A 17571-nucleotide genomic window follows, 5' to 3' on the forward strand; every position below is an offset into this window, starting at 1 on the left:
CCAGGACTACCGAGACCATCAGAGACAAACGCACAGCATGGCAGGTGTGCCAGCCGGAGCATGGCGGAGATTAGAGGAGTGTGGTTCTCACCTGACATAGGGAAGAGTTAGCATACGACCATGAAGGATGGAGTTCGGGTGCAACAAGCAGGCAGACAAGCCAGGGGAAGGCTTGTTTCGGCATTGGCTCAGGGCAAAGCAGGAAAGGGATCAGTGCCAGGTCTGCCCTGCCACGTGGACCCAAGTCTTCCTTCCTTGGGGAGCTCAGATAGATGCAGATTGCTGTGTCCAGAAATCCACGGGAAGCTCTGTCCCCAGGTCAGAAATTGAGGCTGCTTTTGGTGTGTGTGTGTGTGTGTGTGTGTGTGTGTGTGTGTGTGTGTGTGTGAGAAAGTGTCGGCAATCTCCCAGATGAGAGGGAGCTTTTGTGTTTGTTGATACAACCGCAAACAGCAAGATGTCACATGGTCTGTGATTTCAGAGAGCCGGCTTTCTCAGAGAGTGAAAAAGCAGCAGTCGTTCAGAGATGGGGCCGGGGTGACAGTTCGCAGCTGGGAGAAGTAGGAGCACTTCCTGTGAGCGTCACAGCTAGCTTTGTCACGTCTGCACCTTTGTCCCTGATGCTTGATGGTTGAGGATGCCCAGTGGGCAGCTTGGTGCCTCCCCAGCCCGGGTCATTTGTGTCCTCCACCTGCCGTCTTAGGCTGAGATGCCAGGCGGCCTGGACTGTTCTGCTCTGTACGTCTGAGCAGAGCCAGGTGTGATGGAGTCGTCCTCCCACTCCAGCCTCGTGAGGTCATCTTAGATTTTCTTAGGTCACTGAACTTTCCGTTCAGTCGAGAAAGTGCTGAGCTTTTCACCCACTGTCCCGTGTGGAAGGGGACTGGTTTATACCCAGTCCCCACCAGTCCTTGCACTCTGGGAGGCGAGCCACCTGTCTTCCTGCCTCTCCGCTGCCTTCTCATCTCCTGCCTGTGTCCCCGTGGCCAGAGCTGCGTGCTTCACGCCCCTGGGAGGAGGAGAGGGTGGGAGGCAGGAAGGTAGGAGCAGTGACATGGACATCCAGGTAGGTCGTCACGGCGGCTTGCCACGCATGCGTGTATGGGGAGAAGGCAGCAGTCCTGCTGCTTGGTCTCCAGTGTGGGGTGTGGTCTCTCCTCGTTTCAGGGAATTGTCCTGCCCCAGATCCTAACCGGAGTAGCAGCCAACCTTGTCAATGCCGTCATCAACTATCTGTTTATTTATCAGCTGTATCTTGGGGTGATGTGAGTCCAGCTGATTCTTGGGATGGGGGAAGGAATGACCTGCATGTGGCTTTTCCAGAGAGGGATGGGAGGGATGGGGGGGGGAGACCTAGACCTGGTCAGGCATCCATATGTGGTCCTCTCCCTGGGCCACACTGGAATATACTGTCTGGGGTGGAGAGTGAGGCTGCTCCGGGAAGAAGATGTGTTTAGGGCTTCTGCAGGGTTCCCAGCAGGATGGAAGACAGGGGGTCCTCCCCTCACTGGGACCGTTCTTCCCAGGGGGTCAGCGCTGGCAAATATGATTTCCCAGTTCACCCTGGCACTGGTCCTCTTCCATTACATCATTTCGGGGAAACTGCATGAAGCTACGTGGGGAGGTAAAGACTGCCATTTGTCTTCCATGTTGGACATGGGTTTTGTGTTGGGTTGACATCCAACCCAACCACTCATGGTGTTAATACTTCTGTGTCCCCACTGCAGGGTGGTCCCTTGAGTGTCTACAGGACTGGGCCTCCTTTTTCAACCTGGCCATCCCCAGCATGCTCATGCTGTGCATGGAGTGGTGGGCCTACGAGATTGGGAGCTTACTGAGTGGTCAGTGTGGGGACAGGTGGTGATGGCTGGTGTGAACATGGGCCCCTTCCAGGAACAAAGTGTCAGCCGCCTCTCTCTACCAGGTATCCTCGGCATGGTGGAGCTGGGAGCCCAGTCTGTCGTGTATGAATTGACTGTCATTTTATACATGGTGAGTGAGTGGGAGCCAGTCATGGGGAGGTGCTAGGTGTTCCCCTTGAAAAAAAGTCCCAGGAATGAGCATAGGCATTTATCACATGAGTAGGGTTTTTTTTTTTTGTAAAGATTTTATTTATTTATTCATGAGACACACAGAGACAGGAAGAGACATAGGTAGATGGAGAAGCAGGCTCCTCATGGGAGCCCAATGTGGGACTTGATCCCCAGACTGGGATCATGCCCTGAGCCGAAGGCAGATGCTCAACTGCTGAGCCACCCAGGCATCCCATGTGAGTAGTTTTAAAAATGATTTGTGAAAATAAAATTTCATCCCAGAACCAGGGAGGGTCCATTTGGAATGATGGGGTCTTGCCTGTGAGCTGAGGGGAGTTGGGAAGAATGAATTGTTCAGCGCTGGTCATACACGTCTTAGCATGATTCAGATCTGAATGATTGGCTTTGATTGCCACACTGGCCAAGCATGAAGAAGCTTTTCCAGTTGTCAAACACAAAGGCCTTGGGGACAGGTGGGGGCACAAAGGGCGATGGCCCTGGGCGCATGGCAAGAGGAGCCTAGCTCCTCATGTCTCCCCAAGTTCTATTCCTGCCTGGGTCTGATGGTTCTTAAGCTCAGTGTGATCACTCCTAGGTTAGACCCCAAAGACAGGGAAGCAGGGTCTCTAGCAGATACTTGTATCCAAGCCCACAGCAGCATTATTCATGATAGCCAAAAGGTGAAAGAACTCAAGTGACCATCAACAGATGGAAAAGCAGCTGGTGGTCTGTGTGTACAACGGAATATTATCCAGCCTTGGAAAAGAAGCAGATTTTGATGTGCTAGAGAAGAATCCCAGTTGTTAGAGGCTTTCCTTTAACTTTGTTTCATTGAAAGCAGCAACTGGAAATTCTGAAGGGCTTTCATCTCTAACAAGTGCCACTTCAGAAAGGGAAAATTGTAAGCCGAAGGGGACGGAAGCTGGCATATGTGCTTTGTCATGGTTTGTGGTATTAATGCTTAGAATCCCCCTGCCCTGCCTTGAGGTTGGTTATATTAAAATTTTATATAAAACATGTCTTTCCTATTTTTTAAAAGATTCATTCTAGAGAACGTGGGGTTGGGGGGTGGTGGTGAGAGGGGTGGGGGAGAGGGAGAGAGAATCTCAAGCAGACTCCATGCTGAGCATGGGGCTCAATCTCAAGACCTCAAGATCAGACCAGATCCAAAACTAAGAGTCAGATGCTGAACTGTGCCGCCCAGGCACCCCCGTATTTCCTTTTTTTTTTTTTTTTTAAGAATCATTCTCTTGAGGACCTATGCTTTTTGTTTTTGCTTTCATTCTGTTCTCAGCAGAATTTTTAAACCTATATTTGTCACTTCAACACTTGATATTTTATATCCTTTTTAAATTCCAGGGGATCCCTGGGTGGCTCAGCGGTTTAGCACCTGCCTTTGGCCCAGGGTGCGATCCTGGAGTCCCGGGATCGAGTCCGCGTCGGGCTCCCTGTGTGGAACCTGCTTCTCCCTCTGCCTGTGTCTCTGCCTCTCTCTATATATCATGAATAAATAAGTAAATCTTTAAAAAAAATAAATTCCAGTAAGTTCAGTAACTATATCCAAATCAAAATGCTTACCAGTTGTATCACTGCGCACATAATTTTTCAGTCTCTTGCAGAATATTTATTTTCTAATGTTTCAAAATTATGAACACCACTTCAGAGATGCTTGAGGACAAAGTATCTTTATATACTTCTTTCTTTTTTTCTTTTTTAAGATTCTATGTATTTATTCATGAGAGAGACAGAGGCAGAGACACAGGCAGAGGGAGAAGCAGACTTCCTGAGGGGAGCCTGATGCGGGACTCAATCCCAGGACCCCAGGATCACGTCCTGGGTTAAAGGCAGACGCTAAACCATTGAGCCACTCAGGCATTCATCCCTCCTTGATTGTTTCTTTAGGGTAAATTCCTAAAAGGGAAATTTAATTACAGTTATTAAGCCTTTGTTTTTTAAAGATTGTGTTTAGTTATTTGAGAGAGAAAGAGCACAAGCAGGGGGAGAGGGAGAGGGAGAAGCAGATTCCCTGTGGGAGTCTGATCCCAGGACCCTGGGATCATGACCCGAGCCAAAGTCAGATACTTAGCCAGCCGAGCCACCTAGATGCCCTCAGTTTTAAGTCTTTTGCATATGTTGATATATGCTTTCCAATAGGCTTTTATGAGAATTTACATTTGTATTTTTTTAATCAAAGGAGGGATTTATACCCTTTACTTCTCTTCCTCAGCTGTTTATATTTTGCCCCATTCCCTTGTGCTATTGATTAATCTATGTATCCATCTATTACCTCTATAATCTCTATTCAAATATTATCTGTTCTGATAATGTCCTTTAAAACGATTTTTCTCCTGGAACTAAAGTGTTATACAGCTTCTTTGTTTTTTTAAAGATTTAATTATTTGAGGGAGAATGTGTGTAAGCAAGGGGAGGGGCAGAGGAAGAGAACCTCCAGCAAACTCAGTGCTGGGTGCAGAGCCGACAGTGGTAGGGGGGTGGGCTGGGTCCCCACCCCCATCCCATGACCTGAGCTAAAACTAAGATTCTGAGGCTCCACCAGCTGAGCCACCCAGGCGCTCCTAACGTGTTATGCTTCTTTAGTGCCCTTTAATCTGGAACATATCCCCAGCCATTGTCTTTCTTGACCTTGACGTTTTTGAAGTACAGGGGCCACTTTACACAGACTTCCCTCGAGTTGTCATAGCTGACACTTCCTTGTGAGTAGTTTGAATCTGCATGCATTTTTGGCAGGAATACTACAGATGGGTCCCTCCTGGGTTTCTCCATCACTGAGTTACTCTCTTTAAAGCCCTTTGAAACTGATAAATAATTGGTGGGGGAGCTGTTGGCTCCCACTGGTGAGTTTCCAGGCAGGGACTCAGTCTTGTAGGTCTCAGATCGGTGAGATTTTTTTAGTCCTGCCCATAAGGCAAAATTAATGTTTCAAAGGGTGATGACTTTTTTTTTAAATTAATACTAATTTCTCAAGTGGTAAATTTATAGCTACTAGTAATGACTGATTTCTATTGAATAATTACTACACGTGAGGCATTGTTCTCAGCAGCTAGCATATATGGACTCATCAATTCCCCACTGTAACCCTAGGAGGTAGGCTCTGTTACAAGATCCTATTCACTGACAAAATAACTGTGGGCAAGAGAGGGTGAGTAATTTGCTCAGGGTCATACAGCTGATAAGTGGCTTAGCCAGGACTTGAACCCAGGCGGTATAGCTTCAAAATTCCCATTCCTAACCACAATGCCATTTTGCCTTTCTAGCCTTTCTGGATCTGCTTTAGCACCATGTTTCTAATCCTGCCCCTCCTTGCCCCCCCCCCCCCCCCCCCGCGAGCTAGCCTGCTATCAGCCTGATATACATCTTTCTGTTCTTAAGTTCCTTTAACCCAACATTTTGGGGAAGGAGCGGGGAGGCCAGCGTTTTAGGATCTTTTTTTTTTTTTGTAAGATTTTATTTATTTATTAATGAAAGACACAGAGGCAAAGACATAGGCAGAGGGAGAAGCAGGCTTCTTGCAGGGAGCCTGATGGCAGGACTCTATCCCAGGACCCGGGATCATGATTTGAGCCAAAGGCAGATGCTCAACCACTGAGCCACCCAGGTGCCCCTAGGATTCTGACTTTTAAACTTGATCCAATGATGGTCTTTCAGAACAGACTTAGCTTGGACTCCTGGCAGTCCATTCATCCTCACATATGCTGAAGGAAGAATGTGGTCATACAGGATCCTCCCATTTCAGAAGCCATGCACAAAAGCCCAGTGAGTAATGCAGTCTCACATTAGCCTTGGGGGCACCCAGCTCAACAGAAGGAATATTGCAGATTAGCAATTGTGGATTAGCAATTAGAACTTGTAGTGCTGAGTTTTACCAAGGTGTGCTGCAGTATCTACTAGGTTGAGCCAAGAGGCAGGGCTGCTTCTTGGCTTCTGCTCTTTCTTTCCTTTTCATTATTGTATGCTTCTTTTTCATTATTTTTTCTCTTTTCATTTTAGATACCTTCAGGTTTTAGCATGGCTGCCAGCGTCCGAGTAGGGAATGCACTGGGTGCTGGAAACATTGAGCAGGCCAAGAAGTCCTCAGCTGTCGCCCTGCTGGTCACAGGTGCTTAGACTCTCCAGTCTGTGACTCACCTGAGCGGTCTTGGCACGGGAAGCCCAGCTTCCCGTCCCCTCCTTTCTCACTGTGCTGTCTCTCTGCCATTTTTACCTCTAGGATTCTTTGCTGTAACCTTTTGTGTCGTGATGTTAGGCTGTAAGGATCTCGTGGGGTTCATTTTCACTACTGACCGGTGAGTGCAGAGATTTTCTTGAAATGTGAAATCTAGGGTAATGAAATGGTTAGGTAGGTGATTTCACGCTGGGCTTCCTGGGAGTGCTGCACTGTGGAGGGTCACCAAGCCATTTGCAAGACTAGAGAAACCCACTGATGTTACCTGGGAAGAACTGATTAGCTATAGGAGGCAATTTATCATCTAGAATGCCAGTGTATTGGGCACAGGGAGTAATATATGCTACTAATGATCAGGATATACGTGTATCTTAAGGAAACCCTTTTTGGGTACCATTAATTACATTTCCAGTTAATGATTTTGTTTCCAATGACAAGAATTATTTAGTATCTCAGAATCTGCCTAAGTGCCTGGCATGTACAAGTTTGTAATACACTCATCAATTCAAATTGAAGTTAAGCTCTCCCTAATGAGTCATCTCAAAAATTCACATTATCAGGCTGATTACTGAGAAGAACTCTTGTAAGGGATGGGTCCGGTCCGCTCTGTGGTTTGGGAGTTTGGATTGATTGGTTGCTTTTGAGTTGTTTTTTTTTTAAGATTTTATTTATTTTTTCATGAGAGACACAGAGAGAGGGGCAGAGACAGGCAGAGGGAGAAGCAGGCTCCCTGTAGGGAGCTTGATGTGGGACTTGACCCCAGGACTCCAGGATCATGACATGAGCCAAAGGCAGACCTCAACCGCTGAGCTACCCAGGTGCCGGGGATTGGTTGCTTTCATCAGTGAGGATGGCTGGTGTGTTTTGGCTATGTGCATATATTGCAAGGATACCTCTGATTTGGGATTCTTTTATCAACAATTATAAAATGTAAAATTAACTTTTCCTTCATGGATTTAAAAAGCAAGTGGTGGACAGAACTGCCTCACAGTCCACTCTTTAGGTATTTGTCTTTTGACCTTTTCTTTTGTTTAAAGGTGTACATATTTATTTGAGAGAGAGAATGAGTGGGAGGGGCAGAGAGAGAGGGAGAGAGAATCTCCAGCACTCTGTATTTAGCACTGAGCCCAACACAGGGCTTGATCTCACAACCTCGACATCACAACCTGAGCCGAAACCAAGACTCTGATGCTCAACCAGCTGAGCCACCTAGGCGCCCCTGTCTTTTGACTTCTGGTGTTGGGTTGTCCTCTTTCAGCCTCAGCCATTTCACTGTGGGGAAATACAATGTCTAAGTGTTTCTCACTTCAGAGTGAGTGGAAAGGCAACCAGAAATCATTCTGGTTTTCTTGCAAAGGAATCAGAATTAACATCATCAGGCCTGTAGCCTGTGCTGATGATTTTAGTAGGAACATGGCAGGTGTTTGATCCTGAGTCTGTCTCCTTCCAGAAACCATGCAAGGCAGGCAAATGCTTGGAAAAACAAAAGGCCCACAAACCATATCTTTGATGATATTAGAGGGACAGAATACTCACAATATCAAATTATTTATGAGCTGGTCGGGATCAGCTAAAACTGGTAGAATTGGTGATGCAAATTCTAACAACACACGGACACCTAACCTAATCAAAGAGGAAAAAGGGGAGAGAGCTCCTCAACACAAAGTAAGAGGAGGGGAATTATTTGAAAATGAAACAATTTTTTTTTAAACCATGAGAGACTAGTTTGCATGACTTGTGAGTAAAGTATTATTATTATTATTATTATTATTATTATTATTATAAAAATTTTAAAATATTTTATTCATTTATTCATGAGAGACACAGAGAGAGAGAGAGGGGTAGAGACACAGGCTCCATGCAGGGAGTCCGATGCGGGACTCAATCCAGGGACTCCAGGATCACTCCCTGAGCCAAAGGCAGGCACTCAACCGCTGAACCACCCAGGCATCCCTTGTGAGGAAATTAAAAAAAAAAATGTGGAAGGAATAAAAAATCTTCTAGGAAAATAATGTACCAAATGTACCTTGGAAAACAATTTTCTTAGAAGAAATAAAAATGTATTTTAAAATCTCAGAAAGCACTAATCCCTGGGAGCTCCAAAGGAGAATTTTATAAAACCTTTAAAATATAATTCAGTGTTGTCAAACTGTTGCAGAGACCAGAAAAAAGAAAATACAACATTAGTACTGAAATATGACAAAGTTTGTACCATAAAAAGTTGCAGAACAATCTCACTTATTAATACCAATCTTAAAATCCAAAATAAGGTATTAGTGGACAGAATTCAGCAGCATATAGAAGATAACACCTTTTGATAGAATATAAAAGTGAAGATAATATATCAGGTGGAAAAGTCAAGTTGCGGAACATCATGTAGAGAATGCTAGAACATGAAATGACAGAAACTAGAAGAAGATAAGGAATGCATTTGTATCTGTCCTGGACAAGTAAGTACAGACAGTACTAATGGTTGTTGCCTTATCTGGGGGAGGTGGTAATGGGTGGGCTGGGAACAGAGAGGAAGTCAGATTTTTCTTGTTATCTTTTTCATGTCGTTGGATTTCTGTTAACCATTGCATATGTTACCTATTCAAAAAATAAAATTGAATTTGAAGAAGAACTGTGGTTCTGTCTTTTTTTTTTTTTTTTTTTGGAGAGGGGAGGGGACAGATCATCTTGTTCAGTGCTGGACTTCTTGTTTTTTTAATTCACTCAACAAATACTTATTGCCAGACAATGTTCTGGGTTTCATTTGTTAATCACTCAGGAGTATTATGGAATTTTTATTATTATTATTTTTTATTTTTACCTCACTGGGTTAGTGGCAGCATTTTCTCATTTCTCTTCAAGTGTAGGCGTCATAATCAAAGTCTCTAGCTGTAGAGGTTAGGGACTATTTTTAGGCACCAAGAAGAATTCTGTAAAATGTTATCTATGGCCTTTGTAATTTTCCCACCTTGCTTCCACAGAGAACCTTAACCACTCCGCTGTGCATGCTTCATCCAGACACACGGAGAGAGATGTGTGGAATCGTGTTAAAAGAAGGATGATGTTATAATCCAAGTTTTATTTTTTTATGGGGGCAGTGGAGCACCTAATCATTTGATTTAACTATCTCCATCGACCAAATGGACTGAATATTTCTTCTGAAAGTCATGAGATGCATTGTAGGGTTGGTTTTCCTTATGGGCCAAGCAACGGGAGGATTGTCCCCAAATTGGGCTTGTTGGCTGGAATGCATGAGCCAAATGCCATCCCCTGCATCAGAGTCTGCTTTTTTCCCACATGTCTGTCTCCTGATCACTATGTGTTTTCTTTTCCTAACAGAGAAATCATTGTTTTAGTGGCTCACGTGATTCCAATCTCTGCTGTTTCCCATCTGTTTGAAAGTCTTGCTGTAAGTATGGTGGAATTATTCCCTTCAAGCACCTTTATGATCTGTGTGTTTCTTCTGATAGTGGTAAATTAAAAGAGAAAAGAGCAATTGGGGTGGGGCAGGTAGGTGATGCTGAATATTTTTAGCATATTTGCTTGACAAGAATACACTGGCACATGATGTGATGATGGACTTTAAGTCTGCGTCCCCTGGGATGGGGAGTGCTCAGGGATGGGAATCTTTGAGAAGCCTCAGCAGTGTTCTCACTGATAAATGTTATCTACCTACAGTGCACAAGTGGTGGCATTCTGCGGGGAACTGGAAACCAGAAGGTTGGGGCCATTGTCAATACCATTGGGTATTATGTGATTGGTCTCCCTGTTGGGATTTCGCTGATGTTTGCAACCAAACTGGGAGTGATTGGTAAGTATTACCCAGGGGAAGGCATATCTGTTTTACTCCTGGGCCCCAGAAATTACTGTTGGCACCTGCAGGCTTCTTTTGGTGACTTGGCTCTGAAACTTTGGAACTTGTGCACATTCATTATGTACTTGCCTGTCAGAAAGAGCAGGGAGTGGAGTGGGCAGGATGTAGCCAGGGCCCAAGGCTCTAGGTTCATGCCTCTTTTACCCTGCCAAGCCCTCTTCTACACTGACCTACTCAAGCAGAGCAGGATGACCTTTCTACTCCTCTCCCTGTCTTGTGTCATCAGGTTGTCATTTCTTTGAAGTTGGTGACAGCAGGGGTGTAGTTCTGTCCATTGGTGACAGCCCTTTGATGGTGAGACCCTGAGAGTGAGGCTTTAGGACTAGTTGAGGCCATTATAAACTGGCCATACTGGAGTATTCGGGGAGAGTCAGAAGAAGCCCTGGGTCAGCCTTGGTGTGATCCTTCAGAACCTCTGACAGCATACGTAGCATGCTGGCTGTATACATCCTAGAGCATCCACGCCCTGTGGCTGAGCCCACACAGCACCTAGAGCTGTGCTCTTGACATCACCTTCATTGCCATTCTGTACCCTCTACTTCCCTCCTGTATGACTTTTTAAGCCATGTGTCTTGCAGGTCTCCCCACAAGGGTATGGGTGTGATGTGTATAAACATCACAGAAGGAAGGCACAGGAGTACTGGGGGAGACCCTTTATCACCTTACCACCTTTGGAAGAAAGAACCCAATCCACAGGATCTGGAATTAACAGAGCTAATCTTTCAAAGAGAAAGTACAGAAACAAATGACTGCCCAGTTTTGGTTTCTAAAATAATAATTTGGAATACATGGGCAGTTCATAAATGATTATCTTAAAACCTAAATACATTATCTTTGGGTGAAGTAGTGATGGACTTGAGTGTGGCTCATTTTTATCCATTAGTACTTGGCAGGCTCGGAGTGGTGAGAAGTCATCTGATACCTAGAGTGAACTTCCCATCCCATTAGGCTGCATGTTGTTCTCAAGTTCAATAATATTTTATGAAAAATATTGGAGATGTTGAAAGGATGGAGTTGCCAATGCAAAGGTCACTGGACTTTCATCAGTCGTGCAGAAAATTACTTAGCTGAGTCTCTGGCATTACTCATATTTTGGATTTGCCATTGGCATAGCTAAGAAAAATATTGGAGGAATCCACTTAAAAATACGGATCTGTCTGTGGTCCCAGTGCTGTATGAGGCCCGGCCCACTTGTTCATTTGACAAAAGCAAACCTGATTTGTACAAAGTAGAGGGAGTGAAGAATCACTTAAAAGAAGTGCTGTGGAGATGCCACGCCTGGGTAGTTCAGTCAGTTAAGTGTCTGCCTTTAGCTCAGGTCATGATCCCAGGGTCCTGGGATTGAGCCCCTGCTCAGTGGGGAGCCTGTTTCTCCCTCTCCCTCTGTCCCTCTGTCCCTCCCCCCCAGTCATGCTTTCTCTCTCTTAAATAAATTAAGTTTTTAAAAAATGCTCTGATACAAACTTCTAGTTATAAAGTAAGTCCTGGGAGTGTAATGTGCAGCACAGTGGTTATAGTTAATAATACTATATCGCATGTTTGAAGGTTACTAAGGGAGTAGATCTTAAAAGTCTTCATCCTCAGAAAAAGAACCTTGTAAGTCTGTGGTGAAAGATACCAAGATTTACTGTGATCATTTTATAGAATATACAAATATTGAATCATGATGTTGCACACTTGAAACTAGTATATCAGTTGTATCTCAGTTTTAGTTTATTATTTAAAGATTTTATTTATTTATAAATGAGAGACACACAGAGAGAGAGAGAGAGGCGCAGAGACACAGGCAGAGGGAGAAGCAGGCTCCCTGCAGGGAGCCCGATGTTGGACTCGATCCCTGGACCTGGGATCGCGACCTGAGCCTAAGGCAGGGGCTCAACCGCTGAGCCACCCAGGCATGCCTTATATCTCAATTTTTAAAATGTTGGGAACTCTGAGTCGATGAGGGTTCTGTGAGAACATTGTAGTTAATCCCTGCCACCCACCTCTCCCAGAAAAAAAGGTGCATAATACTAACTGATTTTTAATATTGTGGCACCATTGGCAGGGGATGCAGTATACATACCCAGGGTGCTCAGAGGAGCATCAGTATGCTACAGGCTCTCATGGGCAGCTCCAGCAAATCATAAAGTTCATCCTAATTCCCTGGGAGGCTTTTTCAAATACATTCCTAGGTCTTGCCTACGAGATTCTCCTACTCCTACTGTTTTGGGGTTCCTAGGTTGAGTTGAACAGAAATCTTTTAAATGGTGTCTAGTGAAATTGCTGGAAATCTAAAAATTACACCTGGGGATAGCTGGTTATTTTCTGTTTAGGGTGGTTAGGATAAGCTTGTAGTTTCTATGGATTGGGAACACTGGATTTATGTAAATGGAGGCTTTCTCTCTCAAATCCAGAAAGCCTCCATATATATATTTATATATATATTTACATTTGTGTACATATATATACACACATATATACAAATGTATATATACATATACGTATACATTTATGTATATATACAAATACATATATTTGCTTTTGTTTTTCATGGAAATGGCCAGTGGCCATTAACTTTACTCATCTAAATGTTGGGCTGATCTCTCTGGAAACATGTGATGGGGGCGAATGGTATCAAGAAGCAGATCTGTAAACTGCACTAAATCTGTCTACCTGCATCTTAAAGCACAAGTCTGGTCTAGCTACATTACCCTTGCCCAGATCTAGAGGAGCTGTGAAAATGAACAAAACCCAGCCAAATTGGAAAAGCAAAGGCCATTTATTTTGAGCTTACTCCAACAAGGGATGTGGCCCCCACATCGCTGGAGTTTTGGCAGAGACCCGGGGCAGGCAGAAGAGTAGGAGAACTTTGTGGTGGGGACAAGGGAAGATTTTTGAGCACCCTGGAGGACACTGGTGGCCTAGGAAAGAGGTGGGCTAACTGGAAGTCAGGCATCTTATGTGATTGGTTAGGGGTGCAGGTTTGGTTTTCTCTGCTTGGCCCTAAGTTGGAAGCAGGGACAAAAATTAAGGAAGCTGTTTGTCCTTGATCATGTCCTGCCCATTCTGGTTCAACTGTTACAGAAGTTATTATTGAGCTCCCTGGAGTATCCCTAGAGATAGTCTGGCTTCTGGCAAGTCTGATGTGTAGCAGGCTGGCTTTTGGGTTGTTTATCATAGGTAGGGGGTTTCCTGGGTATGTTGCTGCAGGCAGTGAGTCATAGTTCTATTTTCACATATGGTGTGGCCATTGTTTCTCTATTCAGTGTCTTAGTCTCTTTTTCAGGGAAAACTAGAGGGGCCAGATCTTCACCACTTGGGATTATAAAATCGTCTTCATAGTCAATCATATTGCAAGATCTCCTTGAGTTTCTTGATGTTGGCCATCATGGCGGTCATCGCTGGGAAAGCGGCTGTGCAGAAACATTTCAAGAGTTGGGGTAATATGTAACCAACCAGCACCATACCTCCTGATAGAATCCCTTCCCACGAAGTTCAGGAGCAGTTTTTCTCTGATGTCTTTTCCACTAGATAAAATCTCCTGGCTAAAGATTGTGAAGAAGCTGTTTACGAAGATGTTGTGGGAAGGCAGCCTTAAGCTGCTAGTGGTCGGACCCTGGTGACCTTTTGCACACTGGTCAGTCCAGTAATGTGGGTGAAATCCCTAGACACAGCCTTTCAAGTTCCTAGTTCATAGGGTATAACCAATGTATCCCCAAGGGAGCCAACCAAATGTTGTATCCAGTGTGCACAAAGACTGTAGGGAGTACCTTTGGCCAAGGGAGCACCTTTCTACTTTTCCAGAAGATTGTGGGTGATGAGGACAGTATAGTATAGTTTTTGAGTAAGCAGTATAGTTTTGAGTAAGTATTCTACAGGGTTCTTTTATATAGTTCCCATAAAGCGTGGGTCTCAGTCACTTGATGTAAAATTTAGGATGTCTCAGGTTGGAAATGCAAAATCAAGCAGCTTTTTAGGGATGGTAAGGGCTGTAGTTTTTCAGCAAGGAAATGCTTCAGTCTATCTGGAAACTAGGTATAGTATTCTGAAACGTATGGCGCAGCGGTTTGGCCCTTGCCTTTGGCCCAGGGCGCGATCCTGGAGACCCGGGATCGAATCCCACGTCAGGCTCCCGGTGCATGGAACCTGCTTCTCCCTCTGCCTGTGTCTCTGCCTCTCTCTCTCACTGTGTGACTATCATAAATAAATAAAAATTAAAAAAAATTTAAATCTCATGAAAGATGCCAGTGGCAGAAGATCCATCTGAAGGTGTTCAAAAGGCCCTTGAGGCCTGACTCCTGGCCATGTCAGCCATCATGGTCTCTCAAGGGTTATTTTGCTGACAGGTGACACATGACCTGAAAATAACCTCAGCTCTCTTTTTAAAAGTTTTCCCATCAAGGGATGCTGGGGTGGTTCAGTGGTTTATAGCACCTGCCTTCAGCTCAGGGCGTGATCCTGGAGTCCCAGGATCGAGTCCCATATCGGGCTCCCTGCGTGGAGCCTGCTTCTCCCTCTGCCTCTCTGTGTGTCTCTCATAATAAATAAATAAAATATTTAAAAATAAATAAAGTTTTCCCACCAATGTTGATTTAAGATACTAACCAACCTATCATGATTAATAGTTTCATGGAGAAACTTAGCTAATATCCATTTGAAATCCTTTCCTGCTACCAAGACATGGCCATCTTTTTTTTTTTTTTTTTTTTTTTTTTTTTTTAAGACATGGCCATCTTGATGATGCTACAGGTTACCTGAGTGAAGGGTACAACCAGACATTTTTCCTGTTCATCTTTTTCAAAATCAGAGGCTTAACATTGATGTTTTATAATGGCTTCTTTAAACCCTCCAGAGATGGAACTTTTGAGGCCTAAGATAAGATCAGAATGTGGTTAAAAGCAGCTTATCTGACATAATGATATGTGAGCTTCTCCTTTGGCTTCTACATTTTCTTGTTTGATGTGGGCCACAATCTTTAAATTGGCCACCTGTCTGGGAAATAGAAGTGCATTTAAAAGTTCCTTGGGGAGACACCTGGGTGGCTCATCAAAGACTCCCTTCGGCTCAGGGAGTGATTATGCCCTGAGATTTTAAAGATAAAAGATTTTAAGGATAAAATCTTTAAAAAAATAATAAATAAAATTTCCTTAGGGCACCTGGGTGGCATAGTTGGTTAAGCCTCCCAACTCTTGGTCTCAGTTTGTGGCTTCAGGGTCGAGCTCCATATTGGGCTCTGCACTCTGTGGAGTCTGCTTGGGGTTCTCTCACCCCCTCCCCCTGTCCCTCTCTCTCTCTCTCAAATAAATAACATCTTTTTGTTAAAAAAAAAAAAAGATGTTATTTATTTATTTATGAGAGACCCAGAGAGGCAGAGACACAGGCAGAGGGAGCAGCAGGCTCTCTGTGGGGAGCCCGATGTGGGACTCAGTCCCAGAACCCTGGGATCCCACCCTGAGCCAAAGGCAGGGTGCACAACCACTGAGCCACCCAGGTGTTCCTCTGTGAGTAGAATATTATCAGGTACAGTGTCAAGATCCTTGCCTGGGATCCGTGTCCAGTATAATACAGGAGGGCAAGGTATATGCAGAGCAGATCCTCTGTGACTGAATAGGGGAGTCCTCTGGAACCTCAAAAGAGGTGGTAGTCCCTCTGGTATCACAATTCCCTCTGCCTATGACATTTTGCAGGAGTGGTATCACAGAGCAGGAAGGTGTGTTTCTTAGTCAAGGGCTCAAGGGTTATAGGTAAAGACTGGGAGACTGGGGGATCCCTGGGTGGCGCAGCGGTTTAGCGCCTGCCTTTGGCCCAGGGCGCAGTCCTGGAGACCCGGGATCGAATCCCACGTCGGGCTCCCACGTCGGGCTCCCGGTGTATGGAGCCTGCTTCTCCCTCTGCCTGTGTCTCTGCCTCTCACTCTCTCTCTCTGTGCAACTATCATAAAAAAAAAAAAAAAAAAAAGACTGGGAGACTGGGAAAACCTATGGTTCTTTGAAATACCAACCACCTGTGTGGTGTGTTTAGCCTGAGGCAGAGGCTGGGCACAGGGGGCAGGGCTGCATGTGGAGAGTGGCTTGCGTCCAGCAGGCATTGATGAGGACCATCTCTATTTAAAGTTCATTCACCTAGAGTGTTTGACGGCCTGGCAGGATATTGAGTGCCTTTGCCATCCTTGAGCACTCGGTGATTTCAAATGACTTTTCTTTTTCCTGGTTTTTCTTTCCTAGGTGTCCCTTCTTTGTACAATATCTGCAAGCATGCTTGTAGTAGGTGGTTGGCTGGGGGTGGGGGAGCTCCCTCCAGCTGTCTCTCTGCAGAGCCCCACATTTACTTTGGGTCTGGTCTCATTTTTGTCCCAAATTCCTTTCAAACTGTTGCTGGGCACTGCCGTTCAGTGAAAAGGCTATTTTTCATACCACGTTCTGTTATCATAGGAGGTCTCCAATTTCAAGTTTTTTATTTAAGATTTTATTATTTATTTATTTGAGAGAGAAAGAGAGCACAAGTTGGGGAAGAGGAAGAGGGAGAAGCAAAACCCCTGCTGAGCAGAGAGCCTGATGTGGGGCTCAATCCCAGGACCCTGAGATCACGACCTGAGCTGAAGGCAGACGCTTAACCAACTGAGCCACCCAGGCTCCAATATCAGCTTTAATTTTCCCACTGACATAAGGAGACAAAAGGGCGGCTGTGATATCAGCACCTTCTCTGACTCCTGAATGGCAGTTAGGATGGGGGAAAAGGGGAATGCTTTCTGGATCAAAGTCAGTCTTTAGGACATGAACCTGTAACAGGAGAACCTCATCTGGTTTTAGTGTTAACCTGCTGCGAAGTTGGTCCATGTGGATGCCAGTTGGGGGAGAACCACAAACTCATGGGTCTGTGAGATTGGTGGACACAACAGGTTTCTAGGGCCCGTGCCTGTGTCCTGGTCTCTGATTTCTTCCTCTGTGACAGACAACACTTTATAGAGCACAACAAACACCCCCCACCAAAAAAAAAAAAAAAAAAAAAAAAAAAAAAAACCAGCACAAAACACAGCAAAAAGGATGAAAAGGAATGACCTGATTCCACCAAGGATGCCAAACAAATGGAAATCAATGACAAGACCTGGCTACCAAACCAAAGAAGAAATAGCCAAGGAGCTCATTGTAAAGAGATGGAGACCTGGCCCCCACTTAACCGTGTCCTCTCGGACTGCACACACCATGAGCAGAAAGGCACAGGAGCCCTCTGTGGGTTACCACATCTGGTTGGAGGTGGGGGTCCATGGTGTGAGGTTGTGTAGGCCAGGTCTTGTGAGGCCTCCATGATGAGCTGTGGAAATAAAGACCAACCAAATTTGAAAAGGCAAAGGCCATTTGTTTTGAGCTTGGTTTAGCAAGGAGTCTGCCACCATCACTTGAATTTTGGCAGAGATCCAGAGGCTGGCAGAGGGGTGGGAAAGCTTTGCAGTGGAATAAAGGGAGGACTGAGGTATGCCCCATGTCCTGGGGAAGCTGGAATAGAGCTAA

General features: G+C 45.0%; 1 protein-coding gene across 1 annotated transcript in view; it reads left to right on the forward strand.

Moving 5' to 3' along the window:
• Positions 1-17571, forward strand: part of LOC129496893 (multidrug and toxin extrusion protein 1-like) — a 35503-nt gene that overhangs the window by 13090 nt on the left and 4842 nt on the right. Inside the window, exons 10-17 of the mRNA XM_055305252.1 lie at positions 1168-1265; positions 1527-1624; positions 1728-1841; positions 1925-1992; positions 6042-6150; positions 6262-6337; positions 9547-9616; positions 9886-10018. Of these exons, the coding sequence (XP_055161227.1) occupies positions 1168-1265; positions 1527-1624; positions 1728-1841; positions 1925-1992; positions 6042-6150; positions 6262-6337; positions 9547-9616; positions 9886-10018 (766 nt within the window). The remainder of the gene's footprint in view (positions 1-1167; positions 1266-1526; positions 1625-1727; positions 1842-1924; positions 1993-6041; positions 6151-6261; positions 6338-9546; positions 9617-9885; positions 10019-17571) is intronic.

Source organism: Nyctereutes procyonoides, unplaced genomic scaffold, assembly GCF_905146905.1.
Source record: "Nyctereutes procyonoides isolate TBG_1078 unplaced genomic scaffold, NYPRO_anot_genome, whole genome shotgun sequence".
Classification (NCBI taxonomy): domain Eukaryota; kingdom Metazoa; phylum Chordata; class Mammalia; order Carnivora; family Canidae; genus Nyctereutes; species Nyctereutes procyonoides.